Below are 19,503 nucleotides of genomic sequence, written 5' to 3' on the forward strand. Positions count from 1 at the left end.
CATGGATGTTTTGGGTTTTGGTTTTTTTTTTTTTTTTCCCTTTTGGTGCACTTTATTGGTCTTCCTAATGACAAAGTGATTTCTCATCTTGTGCAAATTAAAAAAATGACAATCGCTAAGTAAACATAATAGTGACACTAGACTTGTTATTTCCTTTCTTAACCAGAAATATACAAACATCTCAATCAGTTTACAGCTCTGTTTATTCACAGCCCTTTTGTAATCTGTTAGATCTCCGTCCAAATGCAGTGTGATACATAAAAAATGCCTTCAAAACTTCCTATTAATAACTATCATTAATGCCATACATAAACAAAAACAGGATTGGCAATTCCTGGCAGGAATATAGAGAAATTGTTCAAGCAGCCAGGGATCAGGTTAGGAAAGCTAAAGCCCTGACAGAATTAAATCTGGCCAGAGATGTCAAGGGCAACAAGATAAACTTCTACAGGTACGTTGGTGAGAAAAGGAAGATGAGGGAAAATGGGGGCCCTCTCTGGAAGGAAATGGGAGGCCTGGGACCTGGAGAAGGCTGAGGTACTCAGCAACTTTTTTGCAAGTGCTCCAGCCACACCACCCAAGGCACAGAAGGCAAAGGCAGGGACGGGGACAATGAAGAATTACCCACTGTAGGAGAAGATGAGGTTCGAGACCATCTAAGGAAGCTGAAGGTGCACAAGTCCACGAGATCCAACGAGATGCATCCGCAGGTCCTGAGGGAACTGGAGGATGAAGCTGCTAAGCCACCATCCGTTGTATTTGAGAAACTGTGGCAGTCCAGTGAAGTTCCCCCTGACTGAGAAAGGGGAAACATAACCCCCATTTTACAGGAAAAAACGAAGATCTGGGGAACTTCAGGCCAGTCAGTCTCACCCCTGTGCCTGGCACGATCACAGAACAGACCCTTCTGGAAACTGTGCTAGAGCACGTGGAAAATAAGGAGATGACTGGTGACAGCCAACATGGCTTCACTAAGGGCAAATCGTGCCTGACCAATTTGGTGGCCTTGTATGACAGGGTTACAGTGGTAGCGGATAAGGGAAAAGCAACAGTCATCATGCCCATTGACTTGTGTAAAGCATCTGACACTGTCCCACACAACATCCTTGTCTCTAAATTGGAGAGACATGGATCTGATGGATGGACCACCCAGCAGATAAGGAACTGGCTGGATGGTCAGACTCAAAGAGTTGTGGTCAACAGCTCAATGTCCAAGTGCAGAGCCCTGACAAGTGGCGTTCCTCAGGGGTTGGTGTTGCGACCAGTGCTATTTAACATCTTTGTTGGTGACACAGACAGCGGGAATGAGCGCACCCTCAGCCAGTTCCCTCACGACACCGAGCTGTGTGGTGGGGGACATGCTGAGGGCAGGGATCCCATCCCGAGGGACCTGGGCAGGCTGGAGAGGGGGGACTGGGCAAACCTCATGGAGTTCAACAAGGCCAAGGGCAAGGTCCTGCCCGTGGGTCGGGGCCATCCCCACCCCCCAGGCTGGGCGAGGAGTGGCTGGAGAGCAGCCCCAAAGAGAGGGACTGGGGGGGTTGGTGGGGGGAAAATGCCCGTGAGGCAGCCCCGTGCGCTGGCAGCCCAGAACCCACCCGTGCCCGGGGCTGCAGCCAGAGCAGGGGGGGCAGCAGGGCCAGGGAGGGGATTCTCCCCCTCTGCTCCGCTCTGGGGAGACCCCCCTGCAGTGCTGGGGCCAGCTCGGGGGCCCCCAACAGCAGAAGGACCCGGAGCTGCTCGAGCGGGGCCAGAGGAGGCCACGGAGATGCTGGGGGGGCTGGAGCAGCTCCCCTGGGGGGCCGGGCTGAGAGAGTTGGGGGGGTTCAGCCTGGAGAAGAGAAGGCTCCGGGGAGACCTTCGAGCGGCCTTTCATACCTAAAGGGGGCCCACAGGAAAAATGGAGGGACTTTTTACAAGGACATGTAGTGACAGAACAAGGGGTAATGGCTTAAAATTCAAAAAGGGTAGATTGAGATTTCATGTAAGGAATAAATTCTTCACTGAGAGGGTGGTGAGACACTGTTACGGGTTGCCCAGAGCAGCTGTGGCTGCCCCCTCCCTGGAAGGGTTCAAGGCCAGGTTGAACGGGGCTGGGAACAACCTGGTCTAGTAGAAGGTGTCCCTGCCCATGGCCAGGGGTTTGGAAATAGATGATCTTTAAGGTCCCTTCCAACCCAAAGCATTCTATGATAGGTCCCAACGACAGCTGATTTTACTAACATCAAACAGGGTCTGCAGTGCATTTAACAACCTATAAAGCATCGGGTGCACAGCCTGTGAATTCAGGGGATTTGAGTCTCTTGTACAGGGTCCTCCTTGCTGCTTCACACCACCACAGTCCCTACTGTCCCTACCTGCTGCTTACTGAAGGAGTCAATCCTGACTTCTTCCAGAATTGGGTCAAGAGCTACAGGAATCAACCTAGCATGCATGTAAGGTTTGCGAAACTTCTTCCAATTTTCCACCCCACTCACTGGTATGATTTTTTTTTTTTTCTTTTTTTTAAACTTTTTTTTCCACCCAAGGGAGCACAGTCCAGCTGCCAGCATGCCAGACGTCTGCTGTGTGCAGTGGCAGCCTTATTCTGTGGAGCTGGGAGAAACACCTCCTCCCAGCTCTACCCCGAGGAAGCCAAACCCACTGCCAGACTTTGTTTCCCACACCTGCAGCCAGCACTGCCCCTGCGCCAGCAGCGCAGCCCCCGGGACACTGGAAAACACCACCGGGGCAGCAACACGAACATCCACATCCACCCCACGCCACGGCAGCGCAGCATTTCTTATTTCACAGTCACAGGCTGAACTCTGGGAATAGACCACCACCCTGAAAAGGATTCTTCACAAATTCAGATAGCATACATTTTCACCGGGAAAATGTACTACTTTTAAAAATTATTTTGTGTCACAGTATTTCTACATGGCATTGAAAACCAATTTACTCAAATATGTATTCCAATTACAAATCTCTGAGCTATCTTAAGTTACATTATTACACTGCATATTGGGCATAATTTTTGTTTTAAAAAAATATTCTAAGACTCCCCCCCCAAGATTTTTTGTCCTAAGATTTCAGTGGTTGGTTTTGTTGTGGTTTTGGGGTTGTTTATGCTTGTTGGGTTGGTTTTTTTTTCTTCTAAACAGAATCCACAGCCAGACAAATTATTCTAGAAGTGTAAGCCTCTGGCTCATTTAATTAAGGTTAGCTTTAAAACCTGTGATCATTTAAAGGTTCAAGCAGTGTTAAAGCACTTCACTGCCAAATGAACCAGCTCTCCCCAGCAAACATGCTTTTCCAGAGCTGCTAGACTTGCTGGATGCCTGAAAGTAGGAAAACAATAATTTGTTGATGTGGGAAAAGATCCCCAAGAGGGAGGGAATTATGTGAACAAGACTGGGAAACGTATACTTAGGTAGACAGCATGAAGAGACAAAAATGATCCCAAGTTCCAAAAGTGCTCTCCTGCTGAAATACCTGGAGCACTCAAAATAAAACACACGGTGCTCAGAGAAAAACAAAATGGCACCACAGTTAAGAGTTAAGCCAACATGTGTTCCCCATGCACTATATACAAACAGCACACGGAATATCCACATAAAAATTATTGGGCATGAAGCACAAATTCTCATTTGTGAATTGCTCACATTACCTGGAGAGAAAAATACAAGCATGCACCCCCCAAAACCTGTTCTCCAGGTAGTCTAAAGCAGTGTATGAAGCAGAGGTAAATTACCCAAATTAAAACTCCAGACCACACCACTGGAAAATTTCACAGGACACTACTGCTTGACTATTTGGCACCAGAGTGGATGCTTGCTAATAATTAAACATTCAGATGACAGCAGCAACAGTATCACAGAAAGCAGCTGCTTTGGGGTGGCTAATCCCACACAGAGGTGAAAATTGTGGCAGTGGAAATACCAGAAAATTGTGCTAATGGTGATGCTGGGGCTTTTTTTAGAATACATACTATTTCAAATAATCTGCAAAGGGCCAGAGCAATGCCACACTGACAGTCTTCCTCAAATATCAAGCTCACACTTGAAAAAGCTCATACTTGACAGCAGACTACATTAAATATCTGCACTATTTCAAGTCTTTAAACAACTTGGTGGCTGAAATAACCAAGGACAGATACAAGCGACTAGTTATAAAAATGGCCTGCTGTCAAAGTGACCGTATATCATTTTTAGCCATTCTCAAAAAAAGCCTTTTTCCACTTCAAGAAATTAAGGTTCATACCAGAATGTCTAAGCACCTATTTTGTTCATGTAAGCTGTAAAACAGTATAATAAAGCTAAGAAACTATAAGTTAGGAGACTGATGATTTTAATTTCCCCTGCCCCAGAACTTTGCTACAAGATCCTACACGCTTGTGCAAACCACTGCACCTTCCTATACTCACTCCCTCTTATGGGCCTGGCCACTTCACATATTTAGACTCCAGGTACTCTAGGAACTTGCACTGCACAATTTCATGTGTGTGTGTGTATGAATATAAGTAAAACTCTATGTTCTTAAAACTTTTTAAACACAGACATTACTTTGTTTCTCTTGTTCACAAAAAAAAAAAAAAAAAAAAAAAACAACAACAACAACAACAAAAAAAACCAACAAACTAAAACTGCTAGTCTTTCTCCATTTATTATGCTTTTGCCTCAAAATCATCATCCATGCTCACATCTTGATCTGGGCTCTCCCTATGAGGCATTACAGTTCAGGTTGGCACATCATTTGAGGAAGCCTGCCCGAAGGAGATAGTTTAAAACATTAAGGAAATAAGACAACCGTGAAAGATTCTTTACACAAATTAGGTATCTTTACAGGAAAGGCCAAAACTACCTTTTGTTTTGTGCAACACTGAAATTGTACCAGCTGTCCTAACATCACCCCCCACTGTACTTTGAGCAGAGCTTTGATACCATGGCAATGGGTTAATAAATACCTAGAGGCCAGATTAGATAAGGCCGAAGCTTTGTTAAATTCCCCCTTGCCAGCAGGAGTCTTTCCTACATCACTGGATTTGGGCTAGCTGTCTGATAAACAGGCTGAGGAGCACAGTGATGCTCATCCTTCATGATTTCAGTTGAAGACATGTCGGACAGCTCTAACACAGTCTCTACAAAGCCCTCTTTTTTTTTTTTTTTTTTTTTTTTTTTTCAAAAAACCAATATGGGTATTTTACCACTCCCATTTTGTGCTTAGGCTCCAAGTGCTGTGCCCAAGCCTTCTCTTCTGCCAGGGGTGGCCAGAGGAGCGGAGCAGCCACTCGGGTAGCAGAGATGTCAAACACGTCAGCCCAGGTCTCAGTGCTGAGAGAGCAGGCCTGCAACTGAGCTCCCTTTGTTTCTGATCACCTGGGGAAAGGCCACCTCCAGAGGATGGCCTGAGCAGTGAAGGGGCATCAATAGTTAAAATACTTCACCTCCTGTTCTTCTGCTGTGAGCCTGGGAAGAAACGACTTCCTAAATTACGTTTTCAAACCTGCCTTCACCATCACCAGAGCGCACCAAAGTACATGCAGGTGTGCAAAACTAAAGCACAGCACTACAGATGTGTCAAAAATGCATCACAAGTTCTACTACAAGTGAAAAGAGATTACTAAAGAGTAATATACTCCAATTCAGAGAGTTTGATTTTTGTTCCCCTTCTGTGTTTTGTACCTGCAGGTTTTGACCACAGAGCTCAGGTCAGGGCAGCAGCGCACACAGAAGTTGTTCAAAGACTTCAGGAGTGTCTCTGAATTAATGTTATACACTGCTTGGCAGCTCAATACTCTTTTTTTTTTTCTTTCTTTTCTTTTAAAATTCTTATTTTTATTAATGAATGACTGCTCTGTCAGACAGACATGTCTTCCCCCCTCCACATCCAACATCACAGTCTTGAAAACTAAATCTTTTACACTAGGTATCATCACCACAGCACAGTTTTTTAATATTCAACTTACATGGTCCCCCTCTTACACAAGTAGGCAACGTTACCCTTGCCAGAAATGCGTTTTGTTGCAAGGAGAAACAGATGACACATAGGTATGCTTTTGCAACGCTGTTTAAATAAACGCACATTCACAAGACTGTGCTGTTCTGAATACCACTACGTACAAAGAGACGCCATCCTTGCTCAACATCAAGTCCCTCTTTTCAGTAGGCATTAATCTAAAATTTATCTGAACTGCCTCTTAGCACACTGCGTTTCTGTAGCTATCTTTAGCTAGCTGTGGGTTGTTTGTTGGTTTTGTTTTGTTTTTAGGGTTTTTTTTCCTTCAGACTCTATATATTCTAGAGAATTACCCATCTGTGGACCCAACTCTGAATGTCACCCACACCCAGCTGAGGCTTCCAGAGAACTAACTTTCCTTTTTTTACTTTTTTTTTTTTTTTTGAATACAGCATGTCTTACAGTTATTTTGGTAGAATGGCATAAAACTAACTTCAACTGATTTTCACTATGCTTTGTCGCTAGATTCTGCAGAAGTGTTTAAGAAACTAATAGTATTCCCTTTATTAGTGATGATGACACATTACTGGAATTAATAAGGAAGCTAACAGGTAACAGCTTTTTCTATACAAGGTTGTATATCAATTACTTCAGAAGGCATCCAAAAGGAATTAAGAACTGTACCACTGCATGTATGCCAAGACCATCATTAGTTTACTTTATCAGATCTCATACAGACAAAACAATTACAGGCAGAGTTTTCTCAGTATGCTTACAATAAATTAAAGAGAGCTTGAAAATTCAGCTTTACACCAACTCAGTGTTAAGCTAGATAAGTGTGACTCTCGCACTGCTCCTCACTTCACTCTTCTGAACCTGTAAGAGGTAAGTTTTTAATCTATGCACTTCATGTGGTGAAGCATACTCACTACAGAATATCAGAGCCATATAAAGTTATGAAATCAGTCCATTACATTCATATTTCAAGGACTGTGATACAACACTTGATCACCATTTTACTAAATGGTTTCTGTGTTTTAAGTTACAATACACGCACAGAATATACTTTTCATACAGGAATATTCAGGTTGTTTCTACTTTGCTGCAGTATAACTCAATTTTCTTTTGACATAATGGGACACCTAATGTCAAGAGAACTGTAAAGTAGTGAATTTTTTTGTAATACAATTTAAGTCCACATCTTCCCTCAAAAAAAAACAAAACCACACCAAACGTCCGTCAATAAAATGGCTGTGGTTTTACCTTTCTCCACCCAGTACCGCATTCCTACACAGCATCAAAAGAGTCCATCCCCCAAACACAAAATAACAGGTCTAAAAACTATATAGCAGAATCAAACAGTACACAAATTGCAAAGCTTCAGTTGCTTTCTTTTTAAACCCTGTAATAACCTCAAATTTCAAACAGTGAATTACTAACTTTCTCTTCTGAGGTCTGACAGAAATAAATCCTAAGGCAGCTTATTTGCCATATTTAGGAGAGTCAAACCGGAGCAATGACAAACATCTGGCTATGATTCTTTCTGGAATTTTGACTATTTCTTCCCGGCCAGGGAAGAAAAACACTGAGCTGACTACCACAGCATCTCAATTCCTTCAGCACAGCACTTAATAGGATTCAGCGGCAGCTTGTCCTCCCTCTTCCCACATATCTAAGCTGTTAATACTTCTACAGCACAGAGGGGAAAATAGCCTTTATGAAAGGAAGGTCTAAGCAGGCGAAGGGAGAGCAAGGAAGAAGCAGGAGGGCGGCTGGTGCCGGAGCCTGGCTCCGCCGGCCAGCCAGGGGCAGGCCGCCCCGGCCTGCAGGAAGGACAGCCTCTCCGAAAAAAAATTTCCCAAGTCAGCGTTTTTCAGTGCCCACGACAGTCTCCATTTTTAACAGACGCGTATTTCTTACTCAGAACTGCTCACGAACAGCATTTTAAGCTGTGTAATTTTTGCTTCAGCCCCAACAAAGTTCTTACGGGTACTAGCACTACCGTAAGAAGTTACTGTCAACCAGCATTTTTCAGTGTGCACGAGCTGAAAACACTCTCCAAACTGCGGGAAGTCACGAGGTACGTATAAGCTGCTTCTACCACCCCAAAAACCTCCCGCAGTCCCAGTCCAGCTGCTGCTTTCAGGGCCCCCGACTGCAGCAAGCCGTGGCTGTGGGCGGTGAGGGCTGGTTGGGAACAACTGGCATCTGAAGAGGTGCTGTTTTCATGACACCTTTTCAATTACAGACGCCTGCAAACTGCACAGAAACCAGAATAACTAAACATAGTTACTTTATTCTATTCTAAATGTATGGATGGAAAGTAATTTTGCACTTTTAATAATGCAAATTGTAAATTTAAATAAACCAAGGAAGAGTCATGTAGGTGTCCAGTAAAGACAAGATCCCTATCGGACTGAGTAATCATCAAGTAGTTGTTTTCAACTTAGGATAGACAAGCCACTTGAATTTTTTAGTAATACATGAGTAAGTTTCACAAGTTACATCACTAAACTCCAAAATAGACATGAGCAGTGAGAGGACAATATCTAATAAGAAAATACAGGAGGGAAAACCTATAATCTTATTTGACTAGCCTGTTCTCATGGCTAGCAGTGGAGTCAAGCATTTCCCTCCCAGGCCACCCACCGGTGTCAGGAGGAGAGGGATGTATCACACAGCACTGCAGGGATGAGGAACACGCTCTGTCTTTCACATACTTGATAAGAAAATGAGACAAAGATACAACCACCTTCAAGAAACTGAGTCATGCACATGGAAACAACAGGCCTGGTAGAAATACAGAAGATAGGAAAAATCCTGACAAAAAGGAAAAAGCATTTTCCTAAGGCCCAGCCTCATGCTCTGAGGCACGAGAATGCTTGCACTAACCTGATCCACAGAAAACAACTTCAGAGGATGATGCGTCTACAGGACAAAACCAAAATCCCAGCACAAGTTAGTTGAAAACTAAGGCAAATTCAAACCAACGTAAAGCTAACTCATACTATTAACATGCTTTATTGAGAAGCAAGTTACTTAATTATATCTTAAAAAGAATGAACAGACTGCTGCACTCAAAGCAACCCAACAAAGAACAGCATGAAAGAAAAAACTCTAGTGTAAGTTTTCCCATTGAGGCAGGCAGACCCACCTTGTTTTGCTGAGCACTAAGAACTGTGCTACGATTTTATGCTGGCTATTAATTTTACAGAATTCATTCTCTAGTAAGTGAAAATAGAGAAAAATTCAACTATAATATAACACATAAGTATTTCTCACTCCCTAATTTTATTTTACATTCAAGCAGGAAAAGAGGAAGTACCTGCAATAGAAGTACCAAGTTCTCCTCAGAGTTTTGTTCAACTCAAACCATAACAATCTGAACTTATTTTCCAGAACACTTGCTCATAGTATAGAGCATAATTCACATAAGAAAGCAAGCACATGTATTTCCTACATAAGGAACAATATAGACCAAATATTAAACATCACATTATGGCAGCAATGCCATTAAATGTCTTATAAGCTAGTGCAAAGAGAAAACTGGGCCAGAGAGGCAGACCTTACAGTGTGCATGTCCACAGACCCCCAAAAATGTATTGTGTCAGAGAAAGCAGCTGGAAGACATGGCAGTTTTCTTGTTGACTAAAAATGCTATTTCACTTACCAAGATTTTAAGACAGTGCCAGACTCCCACCTACCATCAGTACCACTCTCCTTCCAACTACGCCATGCAAAAAGACTCTTTGTTTCTTCTAACCCTGCTGTACTCTGTCTTCAACAGACACAGCCCGGAGGTCTCTCACTGTAATACACTTCTCTTCCAACTCTACCACAGATCAACAGACAAGCTTTCAGCAAGTATAAATCACAACTCCTTATACCCAAAATTCCTATAGCCTAAATTGTCCTTTGTTGCAGCACATTTTATTATCTTACATAACCAGTACCAGATAAGTGTAATTACACCAAGTGGTCATTTTGGTGAACTAAACCCAGGCAAGGCTCTTCTGCTTAAGAGTATGCCATATTTTTATTCTGATCAAAGGTCTCCAAGTTTAATCTCTTAAGAAAATCGGGAAAGCTGGCAGAACTTCTACTGTAAAAACCCAATTACTCTGAAATGTGCCCACAGTCCAAATTAAATTGAATTTTCCAATAATTCATCTTGTAGTCTGGAAAACCACCTATTTGGGCAGACTTAGCTTGGAAGGAAGAGGACAGGTACTCTGTGATATGGCACATGCCAGATCTCTACTGAGTAAACAAGCTGGCTGTAAAAATGGAAAAAAACACAACTCATGAAAGTAATTAATATTGCAGCCTAGCTTTAGATGGACACATTTCATTTTTCTGTTTTGGGAAGGAAAGGAGAAACAATAAATACTAAATTTTCAGGTTTTTAAACTCTAGCAAACATTTGAGCATTTCTCCATCCCCTAACATTCAAAACAGATCTCCCAGAGAAGAGCTCTGCCCCAGCATAAAGAATAGCTCCCTCTTACTGATTAACAAAACTCATAGTTAGAAAGAAAACCTTACAGTACAGATGGTGAGTGCAGACAGACAGTGGATTTTAGACAAAAGGCAGTGGAATGTAGCTATACTGAACTTTTAACACACTGTTCTAGATACAACAATAACATGAAGGAAAGGCTGTCCTCCCCTATTTTGTTATCCTCCAATCCATTCTGCCACTATAAGTCTCTTTTCTTGCTGTTTGGCGAGTTAAAGAATGCAAGCAATGGGGAAGAACAGGTAATGGGAAAACGAGAGTATCCACCAACACCTGCCAGGAGATAAAAAAGTGTTTTAAATATCTTGGCGAAATAAGGGGATAACAAGGAAAAGCCGCATGCATTAAATCATTATTGCGACTACTCTGTTTACCCTGCACAGTTAAAATTGCTGATGTGGCTCATTTTAGACAGTTCACAAACAAGGCAGTACACAGGGCTCCTGCATCAGCTTCCCTACTGTGCTGCAGAGAGAAGGGCCCTCTCCAGAAGCCAGCCACTGTGCCTGGTCAGTCTCTTCCACCAACACACCACTTTTCACAGTAAAAAGTTATTTGCTGTAGTTCTTAAAGACAGAAGGGAAAATTCTTTTTCCCCACCTTTTGCCATCATCCACACCTCCAGTACAAGGCAGTGCCAACAGCACCTATGAAAAAGATGTCGGTGTCCCACTACATTGAAAAATTATTGCTGGGCTGAGTCAATAAACACACACCCCGTGAAGCAGGTAATGAAGACAACACCACCTCTCATTTCCACGCCTAGTGAAAAGAATTGCAGAAGCAAAGAGGAGTGGGCAAGCACCACCGCAACCAGACTCAATCCCTCTAGCACAGATGCTTAATCATGAATTTCTCTCACTGCTTTTTAAAAAAAAAAAAAACAAAACACATCTGTGCTAGCCCCTATTCAGCAAATGTGGCTGACTTTTCCTAATGTTTGCCCTCAATCCCTAAGTGAAAAATTTCAATTTGACATCACAAACAGCAGTCAGCAGTTACTGCTATCCCACCAGTCCACTGAACAAATTAGGAGGCAGAGGGTTACAGTTTAATACCTCATTCCTGTTTGCTATCATTTGCTACCTCATTTAGACAAAAACGAAAGGCAATGTAGGCAGCGTATTGGTAGGACTCTAATGCTACAGTTGCTGACTATGGACTTTTTTGTGCTTGAGGCTCTACAGATGAACAAAGGATGACCCCTTCTCCTCACCACTTACAACATCAGGCAGAAGTTTCTAAGTTGTTCAGTTCCAACTGACCTCATAAAGACTAGTACAATATTAACTATGGCCTCAGCATGCTAGTTGCCCAAACTGGGGTGTTTCTGTGGATATCATAACCACAGAGAGCTTTCCAGGTAAGAAAAGAAAACTAAGATTGTTTCTAATGATGGGAAACCTCTTGTCGCAATGGGAAAAAAACAGCAACAACAGGTGCAGTACTGCATTGTGGCCCAGTTAGGGGATGAAGCCAAGCTCCTCCCTGTAGGAAACTACAGGTAGAGAGCCCCGAAGGACCCTGAAAGCAGAGATAAGCAACTTACATTTGAAGCTACAAAGAGGGGGAGCCAGAGGAATGATGCAAAAAAGTGGTCAGGCAGTAGCAGCCGCTAGGAACAACGACTAAGCAGGTGGACTCTTGCTGCAGCATGCAAAAATGGGTACAGCCGCAGCAAGACTGGAGAGGATAAAGCCAATGAGAAGGTGATCACAACAACAAAGGTGTGAAATGAGGTGGCCCTAGATGGGATGAGTTTTAGCTGTTTCGTTAAACAGTACCATTCTAGAGATTGTACAGCATACCTGCAGGAGCCGGCCCGCTAAAGGAAATGAGGGAACCCGGAGGTGAACAGAAACTACATTACTGGTCAGACAGGTGAGACTGGAGTATAACTCACAGTGGTGAAAAAAATAGTGTGAGTGAGGAACTCATGTTTTTTTACATTTGAAGCTTGATTTTGACACATAAATATAAAAAACAAGTTTTATCAGGCAAAGGCTGATTTTATTTAGAGCCAAGAGTTGACACACCATAAAGAACTGAACTATGGCCGAACTTGCATTTAAAGACTAACAACAAAGTCTTGTAGGATGAGGCAACAGGTTAAGGATAGAGCTAAACTGGACCTGCAGTTGAAGCCAGAGAGCAATGGAGATAACTGGAAGGATATATAGTCAAGTCTGTTCCAGCAGGCAAAGGAGAACCAGGTGATGACAGTTACAAAAACCAAGGTATTGTGAAAGCAGTGATGTGTATCGAGCACGGACAAGAACTGAGGGGAACAAAGGGAGCGTGCTTAGAGGTCGGAGAACAGCAAAGAAGCTATAAAGTTATAGAGAAGCTATAGCAGAGAAGCTATAAAGTAAGATGAAGAGGTTCAGGTTACTGAGGAAAGCGGAAGGTTTGCATGAGAAGAGCAGACGGAGTTGGTACAAATATGACAAGGAAGAGAAAGGAAGCATCTATGGTAATATACAGGAAATTTCTAGTCATTGGCTTCATGTAATAAAGCAGGAACAAGGAGTTCTGAATTCTTTATTCATTTTAACAGCTTACAGTAGACTTGCACTGATTTTCAAAATTACAGCATTTGAGGGGGTTGCTCTGATTTTTTTTTTTTTTTAATTCTTTTTAAAATCAAAACACAAATGCAGCGGTCTACACCAGCTTGGGAAATAAATAAATAAACAAATCACACTTCAGAAGAACCAAAGTCAGCAGATGTTTTTTTAAAAAAATATTCTAACATAAAAAAAAGGCTTTTGTGTTCTATGCAGTAAATGAGGGGTGCATGGGTTTGCTGTATTCTGTGTTTTCAGGTGGGAAGATATAGGTGCAGCCTCACATTTAAAAAAAAAAAAAAAAAAAAAAACACCAAACAAAAAAAAAAAAAAAACCCACACACAAACATTTCATGTTTGAGAGTTGAACAGCTGGACAGCAATCTATAGCTGATATCCCCAAAAGCCACTATTTCTTCAGAGCTCCACAGACATCTTTTTCACACTATTTGGAAAAACCTGTTTAAGTCTATGCAACAAACTAGGGCTATGAATACTAATTAGTATCAAATTGACTTTATAACATAGAATGTCTGACAGCTGAGTATCTTCACTAGACAGAGCTGTTTTCTCACAACAGACATTTAGGCAAGTGAAAATTAAAGTCTCAGGTTAATGTTGACAATGAAACAAGAACATGAAGAACAAAAATTTTTGATTATTTGAAAACAGAACTACCCCAATTTGAAAACACCTTGTATTTCTTAAAGCAGATGTCCCCAGTGGCTAAGCGAGAATACTTTTAAATACTTTTCAGAACCACTGCCACTCCTCTGGTGCCCCCCTCCCAAAGCATGGCAACAAGCAAAAGCTTTCAAACAGAAGAAAGTTTACTTGAAGAGGATACAAGCCATTAAAATAATTAATAAAAAGTAGTAACTAAAAAAAAAGCTCTCCCAGCTACCAAATTGACAAAGCCGCATGTGACTCAAAAAGCAAGAACAGTTTGGCAGAAGATAGTTGGTGCTCCCCCAAGGCAAATAACAGTTAAAGCTTCTTGTTACAGTATGTGCTTGTACTTAAAGTCTGTTAAAAACACAAAAGCATCTTCTATACTTAAAAGATTTTAAAAAAACAAGATGTGCTACTGATTTAACTACTTGTAAGTAGTTAAAATCCCTACAGGAATCTTTATTCAGATATTGCCTCAAAACATCCCAGCTCTGGACAGTAGCACATCCTGCGAGCGTTACATTATTGGAGGCTAAGTGTACTTAACATCAGGTTTAAACCTCTCTTACCTCAATGTCAAGTACTTCCACCGTGTTGTCCAACATCTTTATTTTGATCGGCAGGTCCCGCTCGTGCACTTTGGCAGGTGATGGTGCCATTGCAGTGGAGAGGTTCTGTCCTGGCTCCAAGGTACTCACTCCCGGGGTCTTCTGGACGCCTAAGCGAGAGCCAGGGGTCTGCAGGACTCTGTATGTTCCTTCTATCTCTCCCATCTTTCAACAGTGAGCGGAGTCTGAAGAAGCCTGGAAGAAAACAGAGGATTTCAGCCTGAAAGATAGTTTTCCACAGATATCACATGTGAAAACACTACCCACTGAAGCACAACCATGCACAAAGTCCTTATTTAATGCTCTTCGCCCTGCTATCAAAGCCAATAATAAAGTTGATAAAAATCTGGTCAGAAATCTGGCTGCTGGAAGTAAAAATAATTGGCAAAACCCCCCAACTATTCCAAAACACGATCACATACTTAAATCTGTGCCCCCCCCGCTTTCTTTACACACTGACATTTTAATTTCCAGACAGTTTTTCTGCCAATTTAGCTCCCTAAACCAGGTCACCACAGCATGAGCGCTGCTGACAGCAGAAGAGAATCCACCTGGAGCAGGCAGTGGAGGGTAGGGCAGGACTCTGCCTTTCACTGGTACCCAGCCCTCCCATCGGCTTTGCTACAAGGGCAGCAGCCCACACCCTGAGATAACAGCAACCATTAACTTTCTTCATCCCCCAAAAGGATGACTCATGCAAAACCATGACTACTCCAGCCAATGCTGGCAGCTCAGAGCCTTCATAACACAGATTTCTGCCCCAGATAACAGCTCTGCACCTCGTTGGCAAACCTGCTCTGTACCCAGATTAAGTCAGCGGGCAAAAATCTGAATTACAGAAATCTACACTAGTTCAAGTAGGCTGACTCCTACCTACATCATGATCCTTACTTTCACGGTTCGGTGGCAGCTGTTCGGGAGCAAATGTTTAATTTGACATGGGGAAAGAAACCTGCGTGCCTCCCCCTGGCTGTCCCGTGCCACGGGAGCAGCGGCAGTGTTTGCAGGGGGATTGCAGCGGGGGTCTACGTGAATGCAAGGCACACGTGCTCAGGACACAACATGCCCGACAAAACCACTGTCCCACACTCGCTGCCGGTGTGAAGTGTTTGGCAACAACGTGCAAGGCGCTCAGCTGAAATGCACATGGAAACAGATAGCCTCCTCGGTGCTTTTGGCCGCATTTCCCAAATACCACACTCTGTCTGAACAATTGAAAGTATGTGGATACTGACACTGGGACAGCCTTCACATGGGCACCACACTACAAAAAAATTCAGTGAAGTGTTAGATTATTGTTTCGTAATAAACATGTTTTGTCTAAAAAGGAGAAAGGCAGATGATGAAAATATTCCTTTGTACCTCTACGCTTTGAGTAGGTAGGCAGCCCGCTCTGTGGATTTAAATGAAGCCAGACTTATATGTTGTTAAAAATTAGTAGGGGGTTTGGGGTTTTAATCCTTGCACACACTGGGATTGATCGAACATCTTCCTGGCTTGCAGACCAGTGGGCTTTAACGTTCCACTTTTTTTTCTTTTTGTATTTGCAGACCCCTGTACAGATAAACTTCTCACAGGAGAGAAGACAGATGCCTCCTAATTAAGCCCACCCTCAGGCTTGCTCAGTTTAGGAATCTCTCAGAGCCCTTGCTGCAGAGCCCTGCCCATGCAGCACAGCTTGAGACCAGCACACAGACACCTCCGGCCTCCCAGCTGATGACACTCACAGCCAGAAAGCATGAGAAGGATGATCTCAACCTTAAAAGCATGTGTACACTGCCCAGTGCCTGACCTACCAGTCTGAGGTGACAAACTAGCAGAAAGTTTCTTTCTCGGACCATTTTGCATGTATCCTTTCACCGAACACCCTAGTTTGTGTGCCTCGCAAAGCCAAGGAGAAAAAACTTTTAGGTCACAAATTTTAAAACCAACACAATGTCAAAAATCAGCAGAGACAGTTGCCTGGGTTGTATCTCTAACCATCCATCTAAAGAGAAACCAGAGCTTGGTGTCATCTATATCCCCTTGATACTGTGTCCCTTATCACTTAACCATAGGGTAAGATTTTGCTACTGCCATTCAAAAGTTTACAAGCAACTGAAGTTGCCCAGAGTCAGTTACACTCCTCATGAGGCTGTTTAATAAACAACCACTCTTAAAATTAGCATTCCGTGAACACATCCATCCCGTTCTGAATGAACAGCTACTAGGAGGGACAGACACTGCAGTTTTTCAAAAGGAAAAAGCCCTGGGCGGTGACAGCTGAGGGGGGCTCCGGCAGACTCCCCTCCAGTTGAAGCCAGCTGGTTCCCAAAGGCCAGGCAGGCAGGGCACCCAGCTCCGCACCGACCGAGGAGCTCCTGGGTACTTTTACTGGCTTTGGCTACCAGCCAGGAGAGACCAAAGTCATGTCAAACAGAAGCTGCAGATGTCAAAGTCCTCCCTCACAGGTGTTAACAGAAGTGAACTCAATGGGGCTCAGCCTCGTGTCTTGCCGATGACACGCTCCTAAAAATATCTACCACCAGACTATTCCCCAGACAGCATATATTCAGATTTTTAAGGTCTAACAAAACATCTAGGCAAAAAATACAATGTGCAGAAGCAAGGCGAGTTTCCCTAGAAAATCAGTGCCCTGCCCACTGTGTGGCAGTTGTGAGCATCTCCCCACACCACATCCAGTTCCCTCTCAGTGCACGCTACTAATGCTGTTACAATTACTAAAAATCCCCAAATAGCCTGGCCTGATCCAACTGCCTCAAAAACTAAGTGTGAGGAGTATTAACTTAGACAAGCACTATTTGCAGTTTCACCACCAATTATAATTACATATCATGGTTTACGTAATCTGACTATATATGACATTTCTTAACAACAACATTGTGTCATGATTTAGGAAGTGTCTCAGTTAAAGGGGCTGACTAAAAAAAAAGGCAGAGGAAAATGAAAGAGCGAAGCCTTAGACGGGCTGCAAGCACCAGGAAGAGAGAGAGAGAGAGCACAGACAGCATCCAACAGCATTAAGAGCCTCCCACCCCAAGGCAAGACATAAGGTCTCAATTTACTGCTCCCCAATGCAAAACTAAAATGCAACATTACCGCAATATGAGCGGTTCTAAGAAAAAAAATCTTCCTTGCCTTCATCCACCTTGAACTTCTTTGCACTGAATCCTTATCCTGACACATTTCTTATAAACTGGGACCAAACCAGGCATCAAAGCTCAATCAGCTCCCTGAAGCACAGGGATGGAATGACTGTTGCTCTCAGCCCCAAGTAAAGAAACAAATGGAACAGAACTTACAAAATGTAGGTAGCTATGTATGTTTTGCTGCCTTTTTGAAATAGCTTAGAAGTCACAATGAATTGTATCTTCTACTTGGATGGAAAAAAACTTATTTTTCAGAAGTAAGACAGCGTTTTTCAGCTAGTGGCAGATCTGGAAAGGCAGCTTACACCCAGGGACAAGCCCATACAAGATACCGAGGGCTTTCAAAGCAACTCCTCTGAGCGCAGTATCTTTTGGTCGGCGACAGAGTCGCTATGATGCTCCATCCCTCTATGCAGAGGTCAGTCTGAAGTAACGCACCCGTTCCCCAGCTCCCCGGTGCACGCCCGGGGATCCCCGTGTCCCGCAGGAAGGGATCCCCAGAGAGCAGCAAGGAAGCGCTTTCAGCGGGAGCTCTCAAATCGGTTCCCTTCTGTCCCCCAGCAGCAAACTTCGCTCTTTCACCTTTCGCGCTAGGCAATAGCGACCCGCTGACATCACTACACCAAGCCGGCACTAACCGACGCATCGGGAATCCAACAACTGCAACCAAGAGAGATGAAGACGATGAGTGCCCCAGCTGCACCAGGAGACGCCTCTCCCTGAAACCCAGACCTCCCAACTCACATTACAAACACCATCCCTTGTCACCAGCGCGAAAAGGGCACCACGGCTCTCCGCTGCTGCGGCCGGCAGCACCCTGCGCCGGATGGAGCCCACACGCTCGCCTGGAAGGAGACGGATACGCCAGGGGGGGTGAGGAAGGTCCCTGCCAGGTGAGCGGGGCTGCCGAAGCGCTTTTTCCATCCCTGACGGGCAGTCGGTAGGACGCGGCAGCGCTCCGCCCTCGCCCCCCGGCCGGTCCCTCGCAGGGGGAGGGAAGAGGCCGGGGCGCAGGTGCCCGAACGCTCCCGGCCGCGGAAGCGAAGCGGCGGAGCCGCCCAGGCCGGGCGCCGGCAGCACGCTGCGGAAGGCGCTCCCACCCGAGCCCCCCCCCCCACCAGCCAGAGAGCCCACCCACCCTCGGGGCTGGAGGAACGAGGACCGCAAACCCGCGGGCAGGCCCGGGCCGGGCTCCCGCACCAAAGCCTCCGCCCGGGGCCGCCGCGCACGACAGCGGCCGCGGGGGGCGGAAGCATCCGAGGCGCAGGCGGGCCGGGCCGCGCCGCCGGCCGCCCCGTTCCAGGTCCCCTAGGCTCCCGCCCCGCCGCCGGCCTCCCCCGGCCGTGGGGACGGCGGCCCGCGCGTACACCCACGCCGCGCCCCACTCCGCGCCTCACCTCCGCGCCAGGGCCCGCGCCGCGCCGCGCCGTCCCGCCGCGCGCCGCCGCGCCAGCCCGCGCGCCGGCCCCGCCCCGCGCTGCCATTGGCCAGGCGGGTCCGGGGGCGGGGCCTCCGGGGGAGGGGGCGGAGCCCGGCCCGGTGCCGCCCTGCAGCCCACTCTAAACCGGGGGGGGGGCGGGGAAGAAGCGCCGCCCTTCTCCCCCAACCCCCGCGGGGACACCGTGGCGTGGGTGCCGGAGTCCCGGGGCAGGCCAGGGCCCTGCACACGGAGCACCGAGAGAGGCGGGGACGCGCAGGAGGCAGCCCCAGCCCTTCCTCCGAGCATCGCCTGCTCCTCCCGCCTGGCACGCAGGGCTGCTGTGGCCTTCTCTTCCCAGCAACACTGCCTAATTCGCTCTGCCAAACGTTTAGGATTATTAAAAAAAAAAAAAAAAAAAAAAAAAAAAAAAAAAAAAAAGAGAAAATAAAAAGTAAGCCCCAAAGTGTATTTTTTCCAGCGTGAGGAGGGCAGTGAGTGTTGCAAGCTGTAAAAGAATATTTAACGCCAAACACTTTCCTGCTGGAGCTGAAGGGCCATTGGCATGTACCCCAAAAATAAGAAACGTGAAGCAACCCCCGGCAGCCAGCGCCAGCAGGCACTCTGACAAGGG

The 19,503-nt window shown here is 45.2% G+C and overlaps 1 protein-coding gene across 3 annotated transcripts in view; it reads right to left on the reverse strand.

Annotated features, from left to right (window-relative positions):
• Positions 1-18,896, reverse strand: part of FARP2 (FERM, ARH/RhoGEF and pleckstrin domain protein 2) — an 84,164-nt gene extending 65,268 nt beyond the window's left edge. For 2 of the 3 annotated variants that reach the window (XM_032992546.2, XM_032992545.2), the window contains exons 1-3: positions 18,197-18,435; positions 18,035-18,112; positions 14,265-14,498 (exon numbers count right to left, since the gene is read on the reverse strand). In XM_032992546.2, the coding sequence (XP_032848437.2) occupies positions 14,265-14,468 (204 nt within the window). In that variant the 5' untranslated portion in view covers positions 14,469-14,498; positions 18,035-18,112; positions 18,197-18,435. Of the gene's footprint in view, positions 1-14,264; positions 14,499-18,034; positions 18,113-18,196; positions 18,436-18,849 lie in introns of those variants that run through there. The other variant, XM_042795661.1, reaches the window with a different exon arrangement.
• Between the last annotated feature and the right edge of the window lie 607 nt (positions 18,897-19,503).

The sequence above is a fragment of the Tyto alba genome, unplaced genomic scaffold (assembly GCF_018691265.1).
Source record: "Tyto alba isolate M040663 unplaced genomic scaffold, T.alba_DEE_v4.0 Super-Scaffold_10, whole genome shotgun sequence".
Classification (NCBI taxonomy): Eukaryota; Metazoa; Chordata; class Aves; order Strigiformes; family Tytonidae; genus Tyto; species Tyto alba.